Source organism: Tauraco erythrolophus, chromosome 2, assembly GCF_009769465.1.
Source record: "Tauraco erythrolophus isolate bTauEry1 chromosome 2, bTauEry1.pri, whole genome shotgun sequence".
In the NCBI taxonomy this organism is placed as follows: Eukaryota; Metazoa; Chordata; class Aves; order Musophagiformes; family Musophagidae; genus Tauraco; species Tauraco erythrolophus.
Genome location: NC_141466.1, coordinates 81,547,177 through 81,563,406, shown reverse-complemented (window position 1 = coordinate 81,563,406; position 16,230 = coordinate 81,547,177). Strand labels below are relative to the sequence as shown.

General features: G+C 36.3%; 1 protein-coding gene across 1 annotated transcript in view; it reads left to right on the top strand.

Moving 5' to 3' along the window:
* The window catches only part of PDE10A (phosphodiesterase 10A), a 194,358-nt gene that overhangs the window by 168,771 nt on the left and 9,357 nt on the right, over window positions 1-16,230 (top strand). Inside the window, exons 16-20 of the mRNA XM_086626871.1 lie at window positions 2,267-2,417; window positions 5,372-5,527; window positions 8,748-8,920; window positions 10,980-11,091; window positions 15,532-15,612. Coding sequence (XP_086482997.1) covers window positions 2,267-2,417; window positions 5,372-5,527; window positions 8,748-8,920; window positions 10,980-11,091; window positions 15,532-15,612 — 673 coding nt within the window. The remainder of the gene's footprint in view (window positions 1-2,266; window positions 2,418-5,371; window positions 5,528-8,747; window positions 8,921-10,979; window positions 11,092-15,531; window positions 15,613-16,230) is intronic.

Below are 16,230 nucleotides of genomic sequence, written 5' to 3'. Positions count from 1 at the left end.
TGAAACACCACCAGTTCTCCTTAGTCACTGGATGAATCTCCATGCCCTCAAAGCGTAGTCAAGCCTGAGGGTCTTTCTTATGTCTAAATACAGTTCTCTACTGCTCAGAGTGGTTGACTTGTTTCTGTTCCTGACTGAATGGCTGTGAATGTAGGACTGGGGTTCAGATTTTCGGCTAAGTTCTTTTCTTCTCCCTCACTGTCTCCCAGTCTCTTTCAAGGTGTAACTTTGATGAGAAAGAATTGATATCTACTTGACATTTTTCAAATGAGTCTCAACTTTCATGTGTAAAGTTAAATAAATGAGAAAAAATGAGGAAAATATTTGAAAAGGGCGCTGTTGAGACTGGACTTGTATTTAATTTCTGAAAGAACAAAACTTCTAAACCCACTGAAACAGTACAGCTATTTTAAGACCAAGATTTTATTTTTAATATATTGAGGAGCAAGGTTGTGCCTTTAAGTATACACTTAAATATTGTATAACTATTCTGTCCAGGGAGGATTTTGAAGAAAAATCTCTGATACTCACTACATTTTCTTTGCTCTCATGAAAAAATGTTCTGCTGCTTTAATCAAATATAAAAAATACATTGAGGTATCACTGATAATGATTTTCCCTTTGGCTACAGCTGTAGTATCCTCAGGCAGGGGGATTGGACTAGATGATCCTTTGGGGTCCCTTCCAATCCCTAACATTCTGTGATTCTGTGATCCCATAGTAACTACTGAGTTGATATTGGATGCAGATGGAAGTGACTATTGTGATATTCTGAATTATTACGTACTATTTTAAACAGTAGTTCTAACAATTTTTCTAGAGCTGTCTGACTTAACTGTCTGGAAATAAAAAAGAAAACCAAACTTTTTTTGAAAGGCAATATGCTTCCATTTTTACTAATGTCAGACTAAGGCAAAGAAGAATTACTACCTTGCTTAGCACACAACCATAGGAATATGTTTTTCTATCTAATTGGCTCCATATAATAGATGTATTTACATTTTTACTTATAGGTCAGAGACATTGAGCTTTGTTTTCTCAGCCAACATATACTGCAAAACTAGAACATTAATACCGCTTCCCTGAGATACCGAAGAAATTATCAAAACGTGGAACTTAAAGGTCAAACCACAGTAACAAGGGAAAATATTAGAATAATAAAAAAAAAAAAAAGCTTACCTGTTTATGAGGGAAAAAGTCAGTAACTTGGGACTCTGGCATCTTCAGTTCAGTTCTGGGCTCAAGTGTAATATTCCCTTTTGACCCCGGGCCGCTTGGATTAGGTACTTTAGAAAATTCTACCTGATACCTAGACTGTGCCTGAATTTCCCATCTGTTAGCAAAAAGTATTTAGCTTTCCTTTCAAAGGAACATCGACAGATAAAGTCTATTAAAGATTGTGCAGAGCTCTGGTACTACAGAATATGAAGTCTCTCAGAGGTGTTTTTGGTGCGCATGTAAGCCAAACATAACAATTACTTTATTACTGCTTTTTATTATTACTTTAGTGAAAATACTCGTGATCATAAATTCATTTTGCTTGTCTATATTAATAGTATTAATAGCAAAAATATATAAAAATATTCTTTAAAAAATAATCCCATAAACGCTATAGATTTGGGGAATTTTCATGGTTGACTGGCAATTACTTAACAAAATATTGTTTGGTAAAAAATGCAGAAACAGTGAAATGGGAATTTATCTTCATTTGGCCAAACTGGAAAAAAATCTTAATCTTGGAAAAAGTAGAATCTTTTTTTCACAATGTCAATGTAGGGCACCTCAACTTCTTTTATTCAAAACAACTTATGCATTTGGCATTTGACCGAAATTTTAATTTAAACAAGATTATTTCTTCTGTGACGTTTTATGTTTTGATCACAAACAATGTTTTCAAATTGTCCATTAGATGCAGAGTTTCACTAGCTGGCAGGTTGCACAGATAATGATTTAAAGAAACCACGCTTCAAGTTTCTGGACCACACTTCAAGTTTCTGGGAGCAGGGAAGGTTATGCAATTGTGTTGCCTGAGCTGGATAGCTTGACTTATGTTCCAGAACTTTACAGATTAAACTAAGAGCATTATCAAGTATCCATGCTCCTCTGTCCTTGCCAAAACTTGAATGACTCTTATAATCAATGAGTCATCCGCAGTGAGAATCAATCCTAGCAAGAAGAGTAAATCAAAGAGCATCTTTTCTCCTTTGTTGTTGTTTTTTTCCCTCATTCTTCTTTCTTGTCTCTGACCAAATTTCTTTCTTTCTAGCTTTGAACTTGAAAAGCTATGCCGATTTACTATGTCTGTAAAGAAGAATTATCGCCGTGTGCCCTACCACAACTGGAAGCATGCAGTTACCGTTGCACATTGCATGTATGCCATACTTCAGAACAACCAGGGGCTTTTTACTGATCTAGAGGTAGGCGAGATGGTCAGTAACTAGACCTCCTCAGAGGTATCATCCATGGTACAAGTATGTTTTCTGTGCTAGAGTTTTGCTGTCAGCTTGGGCAGAGTGTATATAAAGGTCCCTGCAGAGAAACGGGTGTGAGTAGAAAGTTTGAGGAAGGAGAATCAACCGAGTTCCTAATCCTAGGGTTTCCTTCACAATTTTCATGTCTGTCCACTGAAGAAGCAGTAGCAAACTTGTATAAGTCCATGTCCACATTTTGAGGTTCTCCCTGCCCACTTACAACTACAGTCTTTAATTATTTAATTAACTGCTGGATCTGTGCTGAGAGGAGGGAAACACCCAGAATTTTGAACCCTGTGAGGTCTGGGAGATCCTGAATAGGAGGACAAGGGTTGCAGAGATGGTTGACATACATGAGTAAATGAGAAGAGTAGAAAGGATGGAAGGAAAACAGTTGTTCAAATGTGCTAATTCACTGATTAACTTTTATTATACAACAGTTTTCCTTAGCATGTTTGTACATATTTTAAAGATAAATGCATCATGTTTAAAAAAATCAGGGAAAAAATACTTTGAATAGATCACTAACTGGAAAAGTTATAATAATAAAATGGAAGGCTTAGAATGGTTAGGAACCGAAGATGATGGTGGTTCTACAAAGAACCATCACTTGTTTTTTTTTCTGAATTATGGTAGGTGCAACTGGGAGTACCTGAAACTTCTGACTGGGGGAATTAACAAATACTAGCTGTTTGAGCTGTAATTTTCCAAGCTCCATGACTTCTTCAAGCTGATTCATTTGGGGAGATTTCAGCCAAAATTGTTTGACTTTTTTAAAGAAACACGCTAGGAGAAATCAAGTTTTTGTTCAGTGTATAAGAGTAAAATAAAATTTGGTGATCTTACATTTTATAAGGTCTAGTTTATTCCGCTATAATGCAGGGACTTGAAAATTGACACTGAAATAGGAAAGTGGCATTTGTCTGGCTTGACTGCAGCCTCAGGGAATATTTAAAGCTCTGGTAGCATTCAGTACTAACCAAGTACTCTCTTGCTCTATCTTTTTGGAGATGCAGAGTAAGAAAGATAAGGAGAGCAAAAGAGGCAGCTGTTGAGAGATGGGAACAGTCTTTGTTCCCTGCCAAACTCCAGCCGGCCTTCATGTGTTTGAATGCCTTATCCCTGTCTATGTTCCAGCTATTTCTAGCAGTCTTCTTTCTTGAGACTGGAGATGAATTGAACAAGAATCCGTGAAACTCCTAAAGGAAGGTTTGGGGAACTAGGATGGGCTGGTCTCAGGTGAGGGATGATGACATGAACCTCAAAAGACTTAGAGGTGAGAAGAGAAGTATGAAATACTGTAAAGGGGACTCTGATCTAGAGACAAATAGATCCAGCAGTCGACTGTGGTCAAAGAGTTGGGATCCAATTTGGGACAGTGGATACAAGGTCAAGAACACTGGGTTTAGGCATTGCATAATCCTGAAGGACTGAGACAAGAACATCTTCCTGGGATGTGGAGACTGGGACAAGCTAGATAAAGGTACAAGGGACAGAATGATGAGAATTGTAAGACTGGAAAAACCACAAGTTGTAAAGGATGCAACAGGAGAATTAAACTTGTGGGGGAAGGACAGAAAAGCTTATGCCCTCTAGATCTAACGTGTAGCACAAAGGATTCTGAGATTCATCTTTCTTTTGCTGTCAGAGACTGTTTTTCAAGTCTGTTGGTTACACGTTTTGCCCCTCCTGATAGTAGTGAAAGGGGGATACCAGCTTCCTACAGCTGTTACTGCACAACTTCAAGTAATATAGGTGTGTATTTCATTCCTAAAGGTTCCACTTCTGCTGAGGATCTGTGTGGGCATGTGCTGCTGCATCATCTGTTTCATTATGTGCTTTTTAAAAATGCACTTCACAGATGCAATATTGAAAAGACATCATTAAAAGTGAAGGATTTAAAATACGTGAAGGTCTCAAAATCAGAAATACATTTAGGGTTGCTACAACCTTAGTTCTGCATATGGTATATTTGTGATAAAATCTTTAGTTACATCATTATTTGCTACTATTCCACTGAATCATGTGCCTCAGTACATTATACAGGTTGGATATTTCTAACTTAATATGTGGTTAATCAGTATTCTTTTTCTGCTTCACTTTATAACCATATCCTTGTTTACTGTGCACTCATCAAAACCAACTGTAAGACAGAGCTGTTAAGTCTATAAAGACGTTTTCGTGATACTCCATGCTGACACTGACTGTTTCACAAACATTTATGATTGTATTTTCAAAACACACCTGCTGTGTGAACAACTCTTGCAAGTGTTCACGTATTTTGTGTGTTGAAAGAGAGATTTCAGAGACTCAATTTCTTTAGAATATTATGAGTTAACTAAATAAAAAATCAGTTACCGTATTACATTATTCACAATTGCTGTTGTCCAACATTTTTGTAGCTCACATAGTGACTTCCTAGGAAAAGTTTCACTTAGGCAGCTTGGTCAGTATCTTTGAGGAGTATTGCAGAGGCAGGTTTAGCGTTGGATTTTGGTGTTGCCTTAACCAGGAGATCATGCATCTTCTATATTTCCTCTCCCTCAATAACTACACTTTTTATTTTTTTAATAAACATGGTAAGGTTTCAGTGGATGACCAGGCTATCTGTTTAAAACTCAAATTTCTTCCTGAAGCAGAATCCCTCCAGTAGTTGGTGATTGTGCAACAACGTTTTTTAAATTCGTAATATATAAAAGGTTTGAATAACAACTGGACTGAGAATTTTAATTTGGCACGACCTCACTTTTGTGTTTCTCGTAATTTTAAGAATGTTTCTCAGTGTGCTTTTTGAAGACAGTGTAAGCATAGTTCAACTTCTACGGTATTTTGGGAAGAGAGTGACATCTAGGGGCAGGAAATATATCTTACTTTTCATATTTATCTCATTTTTTTGGTAGCGAAAAGGTCTTTTAGTTGCATGCCTGTGTCATGACCTGGATCACAGAGGTTACAGCAACAGCTATCTTCAGAAATTTGATCACCCCTTAGCTGCACTCTATTCCACGTCAACAATGGAACAGCACCACTTCTCGCAGACTGTGTCTATCCTGCAGGTAGGATTATTGAAATTGTATCTTCTGTGCAGTAGAGTCCAGTGGTGGAAACAGGAGTCACATCATCACCCAGTAGATTTTCTGAAGCATGCTTACTTCAATTTCTGGATTGTAGTGCTCATTTAGAAGAGTGGAGGATTTATTACAGCAAGCCGGTTTCCACGATTAGGAACCCAAGCATTCAATAATAGTGCAAAACATAGCTTTCCCAAAATCTTGATGTTATAAAAAATATTGTGTATTTGAAGGTCTTTGCTTATGGCCTTCCTTTGAAGCTTTTAGCTTCTAGGTCAATGAGGGTTTTCCTATGACCATATGGAATAGAACTTTGAAAATGAAAAATCAGTTTCTCACTTACTTAGATATTTCTGGCATAATGTGCTTCAACAAAGTCTTCGACCATCCTGAAATTGTGAATAAAAACTCAAGTACTGACAAAAGTTTTCATGAGAAGCTTGAAAACCTGCTGTAATAAATTGTGTGAACATTAAATGTGTGGCATGAAGGAGGAAATGCTAATTTTGCATGCATGAAAAGTTTAAACTTGTTTCATTATGTTATCATGTGCTTTTTCGTTATTCAACATTTTGAAATAAAAAACCCTGAGTAAGGTAATATTCTATGAAAGAAAGTTCCTAATATGAGGTAATGTGTCTGTATGTTTAATGAATAGAAAACTATAAGAAAGCATGCAGACATATTTTGGGAAATTCAAGTGCGCTACTGGCATGCAAACATTTTCTCATCAGTGACAATTTTTTTCATGCTCAATTAGAAGAGTGAGAACTCTCTCCTGTGAAACCACTACCAGTCCACAACATACTCGTGCTCACTGGTTTTAGTTTACCATGCACACGCTCAATGCACAGCCTTACCATGCTACTGTGCCACTAATTCGTTGTTAACTTTTCTTTCTTTCTGGTCTTTCAGGGGGAAGATATTTATTTTCTTAAATACCTAATCACCTTTTAGGAAAAATACATATTCTGTATTGTGTTCAGAAGCACATCTTGTGATAATGGTTTTAGGTATCATATACATTTCATCAGAGAATGGAAGCTTTATCTCTGAATGATCCTCCATGTAGGAGGGTGTAATTGAATCCTTCAGTGGTGGTATGGCATTAGATTTTTAGTATTCATTCTTCATGCGAGTTTGTGCACAGTGAGCAAGTTCCTCAGTGATTAACACTTCTCTGTCCCACTATGGCTACGTGAAGCAGATTAGTCATTCTTCAAAAAACATTTTGCATTTTTCCTGCAGAAATGTTGTAACTGGTCAAAGTGCCATTTGCCAAGAAGGCAGGGAACCTTATTGCTTCCCTGCTACCTCCAGCCTTGGCCGTCAGTGTGAGAGAGGAAAGGGAGATAGGTGGTCAGGGCTGTGAAGTAGATTCAGACATTGGCTACCCAAGTGCCCGTGGGTGATGATTAGCAGCCAAGGTAGACTAGAGCAGCCTTTTGGACTTGCTGGTTTTTGTTTGAGTCAAAAAGCCTTACTGAATTCCTGGACTGTTACAAAAAAAAAAAGCCAGCCAACCCACCAAACCCTTTAGGGTTTATCTCAATGAGTTTTAATTTTATGTTAGTATCCTGCAGTACTTTTCACTGTTTGAAACTTTATAGCTGCTTTGCTCATCCACCTGCAGTTCTAGTGTATGCCATACTCAGGAGTACAGAAGATTCTATTCACTACCTTTAGCTCAGCAGGGAAAGAATAAAATCTTAGGAGCTGTACTTTGTATGTACTACTCAAAAGCCTAAGTGATGCGTTCAGAAATGGCAACTTCTGTCAGTACTCAACAGAATCAGTTCTTTTCTAGTAGTATGAACAGAAGCTGTCACAGTGGTTTTTCTGATAGTGCAGCTTCTGAAGTCTGAAGAATAGAATCTAGAATAATTTAAATATTAGGACAAATAGCCTGTTCTTGTGGATTAGGCAGCAAGATTGGGGAGGAAAGGCTCCCCAAACCCCTAAATTGTGAGAACAAGTAGTAGTCATTTCGTGCTCCCAAAGTGTTGATGATGAGTTAAAATGTTCTGAACTTTTTAAAAATATCATGCTCTATGACCGAGGAGTCTGTCAAAGGAGCATTGAGACATAGACAGGTTGTATTTTCTATTCATTATTCACAATAAATCTACTTGTCCAAGTGAAAATGTTGGAAAATGATGTTTACGTTCCAGATGGTGAGAGAAACCAAGGCTATTTGTACCACAGAAGATTTATTTTGAACAAATTATGTAAATGCTTGACAAAAGTCAAGGAAACTTTTTATGAGCTTCAGCCCAAATGCCAATTAAATGTCAAAATACATCTGCGTTTGATATATTTTAATAACATATTCTATTTGTGAATGTGCGCACCTTGACATGGCTGGCTCATTCTTTCTTATTTTTCTCTGTTTCTTCTCAACAGTAGGAAGACTTTTGACAAGTTGTTTCCAAATCTTAGAGACAGCGAATAGTGTTGGCTTTTCAAAAATGTGCTATAGCTTCATGAGCGATCACAGTACATGGATATTGTCAGTTAAATGCGCAATCATACATAGAGCAAATTGAAAAGGGATGACAGTGTCATGTTGCCGGAGCCTCCATAGTGGAAACCATTGTCTTTATGAGTCAGTAAACTCAGGTTGAACAAAGGAGCTTTTCCCTAAGTTTTCATATACATTAAAATACCGTAATTAACTTTATAGAGAAAATTGTGTCAGTAAATGCAACAATTTCAGGTGTATTTCATTTGGAACAATGCAAAATTATTTTAGTACTTTAACCTTGGATATTTCCTTATCCATATTATGTGTTAGGCAGTATCAAAATTGTACTTTGGATTGAATCAAACGCTCAGTTTACCAACTTGACAATGCAGTACTCTGGACCAGGATTGAATCACAAGTTCCCAAGCTAATACTGTTTGGAAGTGCTATGTCTTCTGGTCTGATTTATAAGCACTACAAAAGTTAGCATTTTTCTCTATTAATACCTTTAGGCTTCAGAAGGAGCAGTCCCAAAACCAAATCAGTGGCTTAGTCATAGGTTTCATGATAGATTTCACAAAGGAAATATAAAAATGGGAATTTCAGCCTGTCAACATTTGACTTAGCGACAAAAATTGTCATTGGGCTGTAAAATTGTTGTAACCTGTCTAGTGAAGTAAAGACTGAAATTATCTCAGAATTAGAGCTTGTGCTTTTTATTGGTTTTTTACTTTTTCATAGCTGGAAGGGCACAATGTCTTCTCCAATCTGAGCTCCAGTGAATATGAACAAGTACTTGAGATCATCCGGAAAGCCATCATTGCCACAGACCTAGCCCTGTATTTTGGAAATAGAAAACAGCTTGAAGAGCTGCATCAGACAGGAGCATTAAACCTTAAGAACCAAGCACACAGGTAAAGCAGCAAAACAGTATTAGTTCACTATGGCATTAGTCCTAGTAAGAAAACCAGTATTTTTGCAAAAGATAACCAAGAATTCCAATTAAAAAAAAATATTTCTTCTGTGTACACAGAAATTTTCTTACATATGAGATTTCTACGACCAGCTTTGTGTAAAATTCCAAGTGTATAACAGTAATTTCCAAGGGTTTATATTTGCATGTTTTTGCCTTTGGACGTCATCTGCACAGTTCAGTGACAGATGATCTGCAGAGCAAAGTTAGTGCACAGGCAGTTAGGTGATGAGGGAAAAAGTATAGTGCAGTAATTGCTTGGTTTTATGTTTACGCCAATAGCTTTATTATTCTGTCAACATGCCTTTTTTTTTTGGAAAGAATTCTGGTCAGATCTCAACTGCTGTGAAATAAGGTAGCTCTAAGTTTTAAAAATATACAACATGTGCATATATTCATAAATATATGGCTTTTTTTTGTCCATATGAGCAAAAGATAGTACACCCTGGATGAGAGGTGTGTCTCATAATAGGCTTTATTAAAGTGCTTATGCAACTCTTCAGAGCTTCTTTAATGACAGGTAGATCCTGTCATTAATCTAATGCAGGGGAAAATTATAGATGTAATATGGGAAAACATTGAGTCATATTCTGATTTCTTTTCCAAAGGAACTTTGGTACTTGGGTCTTCTTTCTGAGGAGTTTTACAGGTTTTTGCCAGTAGTTTTGAATAAATTATTACAACACTGTAGGAAGCTTATTTCACAGTATGGAACTGAAACTTAGGAGACCTGAATAAACTTCGACATCTTAAAAAGACAAAAATATAGTCCTGATAATCTCAGAATTAAATTTACCTGAAATCTTGAATTTAGGGTTTATAAAATTTAAATAGGATATTCAATAGTACACAACTATTTAGTGTGTGATTTGATATTCTATTCTGTTTATTTATTTTTTTTATCTTACCTGCCTTCAGAGCATTTTCAGTGCAAAGCCACGTTGCCTAAAGATAGGACATCAGTTTGTAATGTGGCTAGAGAATCCAAGACTTCTAGTTGGTATCCGTACATGCAATGGAATACTAAATTTGGCACTTACGTGGCTGATGAATCCCCTTTCTTAAATCAGGGGAATTGCACTTTGTCATTTATCTATAGATTATATTGTGTGTATATATATGTATTTTCCCTGGTGTATTTGTCTATTGGTATAGTTTTAATGACTGCCATCACTTGGCATACAAGTTAGCAAGTTGTGTGGGTTTTTTTTATGGCATAGGCATCATTAACAAAGATGCAGGTGTCCTTAAGTGTCATCTTAAATTCTCCATTGGGTGGAAAACCTATAAATTCATTAATTAGTTGCCAGTTTTCTTTATAAAACTTAAATTCATAAACCATAGGTTTGGGTAGTAGATGAGTGCTAAAAAATTGTTTAAATAAGATTTTTTTTTTTTTGTGTGTGTGCCTTATTCCAATAATGATTATAACCTTACAGATGCTGTTCAGTTATTCTGTGAACAGATTTTTCAGTGTATAGGACAGAGTTACATGTAGGATTCTTATTCTGTCAGGGTTGGAATTCATTTCAACAAAGCAGTGACAGTGTACTTTGAGATAGACTCAGAACTAGTTTTTCCTCTTTTTGGATCTTATATTCCTCTCTCTTGAAAGAACAGAGAGAAATGCAGTAACAGGATATGCCGTCTTTCTTTTTATAGTCTTGTACTGTGTTTTCAGAAAATTAGGGAGGGGCATGTGAGTGTTTTAATAGGCAGACATTCTTGTGTAGTTTTCTATGAATGTGATTGTGCAGAGGGTGGTCAGTGAACTCTAGTTGCAAACAATTCAGGGAGTTCTACAGGGAATATAATACACGATTTGTTTGATGCCTTACCAATGGATCATAAATAGGTGAGGGAGAAACAAGCAAGGTGGGAGAAGTTTTGAAGTATATATTCTTTACTGCTAATTGGACTGAGGAAGGGCAAGTAGAAACTTTGCAGTGTGATCATTAATTCTTTAACTAACTTCACAATTTCATTCTATTTTATTTTAGAGATAGAGTGATTGGTCTGATGATGACGGCTTGTGATTTGTGTTCTGTAACAAAGTTGTGGCCCGTTACCAGACTGACGGCCAATGATATATATGCAGAGTTCTGGGCTGAGGTATGTGTGTTTCTTTTGTTTAGTCTCTTTATAAATGGAAGTACCCAGGAAGAAAAAAACAACCATAAGTATTTTTCAATCAATATCTTGGCATGCTTGTTTTAAAGACATTGGTGCATGTATGTGTTTTGTTGTTTACTCTGAATCTGTATGAACACCTGAGTTAGCTTCCTAATTTTCAGACAGTGTTCTTTCTGTTGAAGATGAATTTAGAAAGTATGTCCTAAAATAAAGTGATCAAGCAACACAACACAGAAGAAAACCTGTGAGGTATTTTGAGTCACTAACTGTGTTTTTGGGAAGGATCTATTTATATTCTAGAAATCCAAACTAGGAAACCAGCTTCCAGGTCAGCTACCTTGAAACACGTTTATAAAGCTGTAGTACGAGTCCAGTAAATGCTAAAGCAAATATGACAAATCCTAAAACTGTTTTGATTCGATCATTTGAATCTTCTTTGTGCACCAGCTCAACACCTGGGTCTCAGAGAGAGATGAGTTTTTAATATACTGAAAGTTACTCCACAGATAAGATGTACTGAGAATTGAATCAAGGTATTGAGGTGTGCTAATGTAATCATGTTCAGAAATAATGATGCAATCTCTCACGAGTCTTAAGCTGAGGAATCAATGTTCCAATCATTTACTTTTTAAACTGGAAGTGACTACTTTAGGGGTAAGAAATAAATTCTGAGAGTGTTGCATTGAGTTGAATTATGCAGTTTTAGAAGATAGGCTGCATTTTCAGAACTACTATTGCACATGTTGTTCTTTTTGGTTATGTGCCCTGTGGAAGTCTGCAGAATTCAGTGGGCTTATTTTTGATTTACACAGGTGTAAAATGGAAATCAGGCCCACAGAGTTGATGTAGCATGCCTGTAGTGTTGTCCTGACTGTTGCATGTTCATTATGAAATTCAAGATATGCATGGCTTATGGGTGTATTGTGTTATTCACATGTTCTCATTCTCTTAATTATGAACAGCTCAGACTACAATAAAATATTTGAAAAATGCAGACTGTATAAGCTCAAAGCCCTAGTTCAGTACTCGCTTTGTAAAATGTCAGCACTGGAAAGTGAGTGTTCTTACGAGCGATATAATGGAGATATAACGTTGATGTGTCTCACTGATTTACATACTCAACATTTTCGCTTACAAATAAAAAGACTGTTTAAAAACAAATCTTGTGAACTCAGTGGAGAAGGAAGGATCAAACTGATTTTTCCTACTCAACAACAGTAAAGATGGAATTATGGACATAATTGAGCCTACACAGACTTTAAACTGTTTTGTAATCCAAGGATGTGTTATTAAAGGTTGATCTTGTTATATTGCTCCTTCATGGAGCAAATGTAAATTAGAAGTTATTGACAGAAATTGAATTCTCTAATTGGTGTTTTACTGAATCCTCTTAAGAAGAAGTTAATTGATATATGGCTGAAGTTGGATGTGTTGCGATCCAGTCAGGGTGGCTGACAAATCCATCCACAGGTCTAAATGCTTCTGGAAATTGGAAAGCTGGAGACAGATATAGAGAAAATCCTGGGAAAGCTAAACCAATAGAAAGTTTAGATTGTGTTTCACTGCAGAAATTGTTACTTAATTGGGAGAAAACATAAACTCTAGAAAAGTATATTTGACTAGGTTGAATAGTTATGTTACAGTTCTAAAAGTAGGATAGTATGTTGCTTCTAATTACTACTTGAATCCATAATCTTAATATGTTGAATGATTTAAGCAGAGCATTTTCATAATATTTCTTTGTGTAATCATTAACTAAAACAATAACTGCAGAAGAGGTTGCAGCAATTTTGTGGTATGTCACACTGATCTTTTTTCATTGAATGAAGCCAAGTACGGCTGGTGTTTTCAGCTAAGATCTACCTTGATATCGCTCAGCATGAAGCTTTCCCACAGTGCTACAACTCAGGCAAAATACTTCATTTGCTGATCAGTTATAAAGGATTACAAGCTTGTATAAGATATGTCTGTTGTGATTTTCTTTTTTTTTTGTGAGATATGAGACACTAGGCAGTTGTTAAACCCTTTCTGCAGTATTTTTTAAGAGACTTATAAGCCACTTATAGCCGTACTATAGGTATGATGCAAACTTCTTTGCTTAAAGTTTCAACTTTAGCTTTCTGATCATGATCATAACTATCAGGATAAAAGCAATATTTTTTACAACAGTGTATCATATATGTTTTTGCACATACTAAACACAAGAAAACACCTGTATTTCTAGTGCATGCATTACATCTAAATGTAATACTTTTTTACTGTGAGGATGGTTGACCAGTGGCACAGGTTACCCAGAGGGGTTGTGAAGTCTCCACCATTGGAGGTGTTCAAAACCTGACTGGACATAGTCCTGGATTGCCTGCTCTAGCTGATCTTGCTGGTATAGGTGTGTGGGATGGATTGGATGATCCCAAGACATCCCTTCCAACCCAAACCGTTCTGTGCTTCTGTAATACCTTTTTCTTTCAAGATGACATGGTGAACATAAATCTGAGCTTTGTTCAGTTTTGACATAATCAGTCAGAGACTGGACAGCTTCCTCAAAGCTCTGACTGTAAGTGTTTCTCAGGCACTTGATATTATGTAAATCATAGAGCTTAAAATCATATGATGGTAAATGGTTTAGTGTTGAGGTTCTTATCACTGAGACTGTGGTAGCTGCAGACAGTCCTGGATCAATCAATTGCAGTACTTCAAGCAAATGGAAAAAATTAAATATTATTTACTGGAGGCACATAAAAGCAAATTTTCCGTACAGTTCCTAAATTACAATCCACTGAATTTCTGTGCTCAGAATTGTTACAGGCATCTTTATCAGCTGTGGAAGGAAGTCTTTCCTTTTTCCTTTCAACAGTAAAATGTCTAACAGAGACTAGTTTTGATGATTCTAGCCTCTCTAACTACTTGTAGCAAGAAATATGCGATATGAGAGAATAGTAAGGACACCAATTCAAAAATAGCTTCCTGATTACATCTCTTGTTGGTTAATTGAGCAGGATCATAGTTAATAGACAATATTGAGGCCAAACATGCAAGAGGGAATTGACTTCCAGAAGCCCCCATCTTTCCTACATACAAGGTGGTTGCAAGGCAGTCAGAAAGATGCTCTGCTCAGACCAGAATCAATTTATTGTACTGCAATCTTGGTTTTGAGAAAAGGTGCCAAAATCCTCCCTTGGAAGGGCACATTGGCACTTGAAATGTAGCTTTATAAAATCTTATGAGAAAGGTGTAATAAGTTGTCTTGTGGAGATGTCTTCACCAACTGTAGCAGAAACATAGAACACAGATTTAGGGAATGTCTCAAGCTTTCAGATAGCTAAACCTCTGTAAGCTGAATCTCACATTAAAGGACACAGATAAGCAAATGTTGTATAAGCAATTACCCTGCATAAACTTTCTTCTTAACTAAGGTGTATTGGGTCTGGCTGGGATGGAGTTAACTTTCCCCGTAGTTTGCACCCTCATAGTGCTGGCACTGGCTCTATCAGTCATAAGGGAAGCTTCTGGCATCTTCTCACAGAAGTCACCCCTGTAGTCCCTCGGCTATGACAACCTTGCCATGCAAACCCAATACATAAGGTTAAATATTTGAAGATCATCACATTGACTTTGGATTTACGGCTGTAAATACCTCTATAACCTCAAAATTAAACATCCATGATGTTTTGACAATGCAGTCGAGGCATAAGACTATTGGAAAACTTCAGTTTTTTTACAGAAACTAGACATCTACTTATGGATTTTTAAGGAGTAATTGTGTTCAGACCCAGTATAGTGCTCAGAAATGTGTTTTGGCTACTCTACTGGTAATGAGTGAAATATAAGGAGACAGTTTTCTCTTGTATGTTACATGTATCTGGTCTTTGGATATACTGCATCTTCCCCAGTATTCCTCTTACAAATGTAGAGGGAAAAGAAAAGAAGGCTGTTGGACAGGCAGCTTCTTCAAAGCAACATGATCAAAAAGATTGGATTGTTGACAAAGAGGGCACATTGTAAATTCATGTATTTTACTTAGCTTTTCCTTGGATGGGTGAGTTATGTTCTACTGGGCATTGTATTATAGTGCTTTAAACAGGTAATGTTTTGAAAGATGAGACTAACTATGAGTAGAACAGAGTAGAATTTTATTCTTCCAATTGCTTTATATTATGGAGACGTGCTTAGAAACAAGCAAAATGTGTGTACGTTGACTAAAAAATTTCATTTTCAGGATCTGCTATTTACATTATCATTTAGGTGAAGGTATAAAATGAGCCCATCCTTAGGCAATTTTCTGAGATTGCCTTAAGTGGTACTACCCCTTATTTTAAATTCTGAATTTTTAGATTGACATATAATAGAAGATGGAAATTAATTCAGATCTCAATAGCTTTGATTTTTGTTTTCCTAATCTTCCTCTTTGCTTTCCTCCAGGGTGATGAAATGAAGAAAACGGGTATTCAACCTATTCCTATGATGGACAGAGACAAGAAAGATGAAGTCCCTCAGGGTCAGGTATGAACTCTATCAGTAAAACGATACGTTTATAGTGTTAATAAAACATGCACGAAAAAAACACTTTATATATTAGTGAATATTGCATTTGACGTTAGGGTATGTGGGCTGCTGAGTTCTATGTTCTGCATGCAAAACAGGGTTAATTTTTTTTAAGTAGCATTGGAAAACTTGTTTTCAAATGTTTGCTTAAATGACAATATACTCTTTGCTGTTGTCACCTGTTCCATTCTTTGTACTTATAACTCTAGCTAAAACCATATTCGCCTGCGATTTTGAGAAGTGTCAATAATACTCTTTAAACTTAGAAAACGGTTGCTTCAGCCCTTAGCTAAAAGGTTTCTGTGTTTTATCCTGAATGCAAAATGAACTCCATCACTTGTTCCTGGTTAAAATATTCAGATTCAGATTACAAAATATTTGTAATTTAGAAGAGTTTACAAAATATTTGTGATTTAGAACAATACTTCATTGTTAGTTTTTTGGTTAAGTACAACTACTGCTTTTTGGCATTCCTAAAAAAAAAAAAGCAGCAAACAAACCACCACCACCTGAAATACAATAACGTGAAGAGTTTCTTGAGGATAAGCAATAAAGGGTGTATTTCTAAGAGTCTCA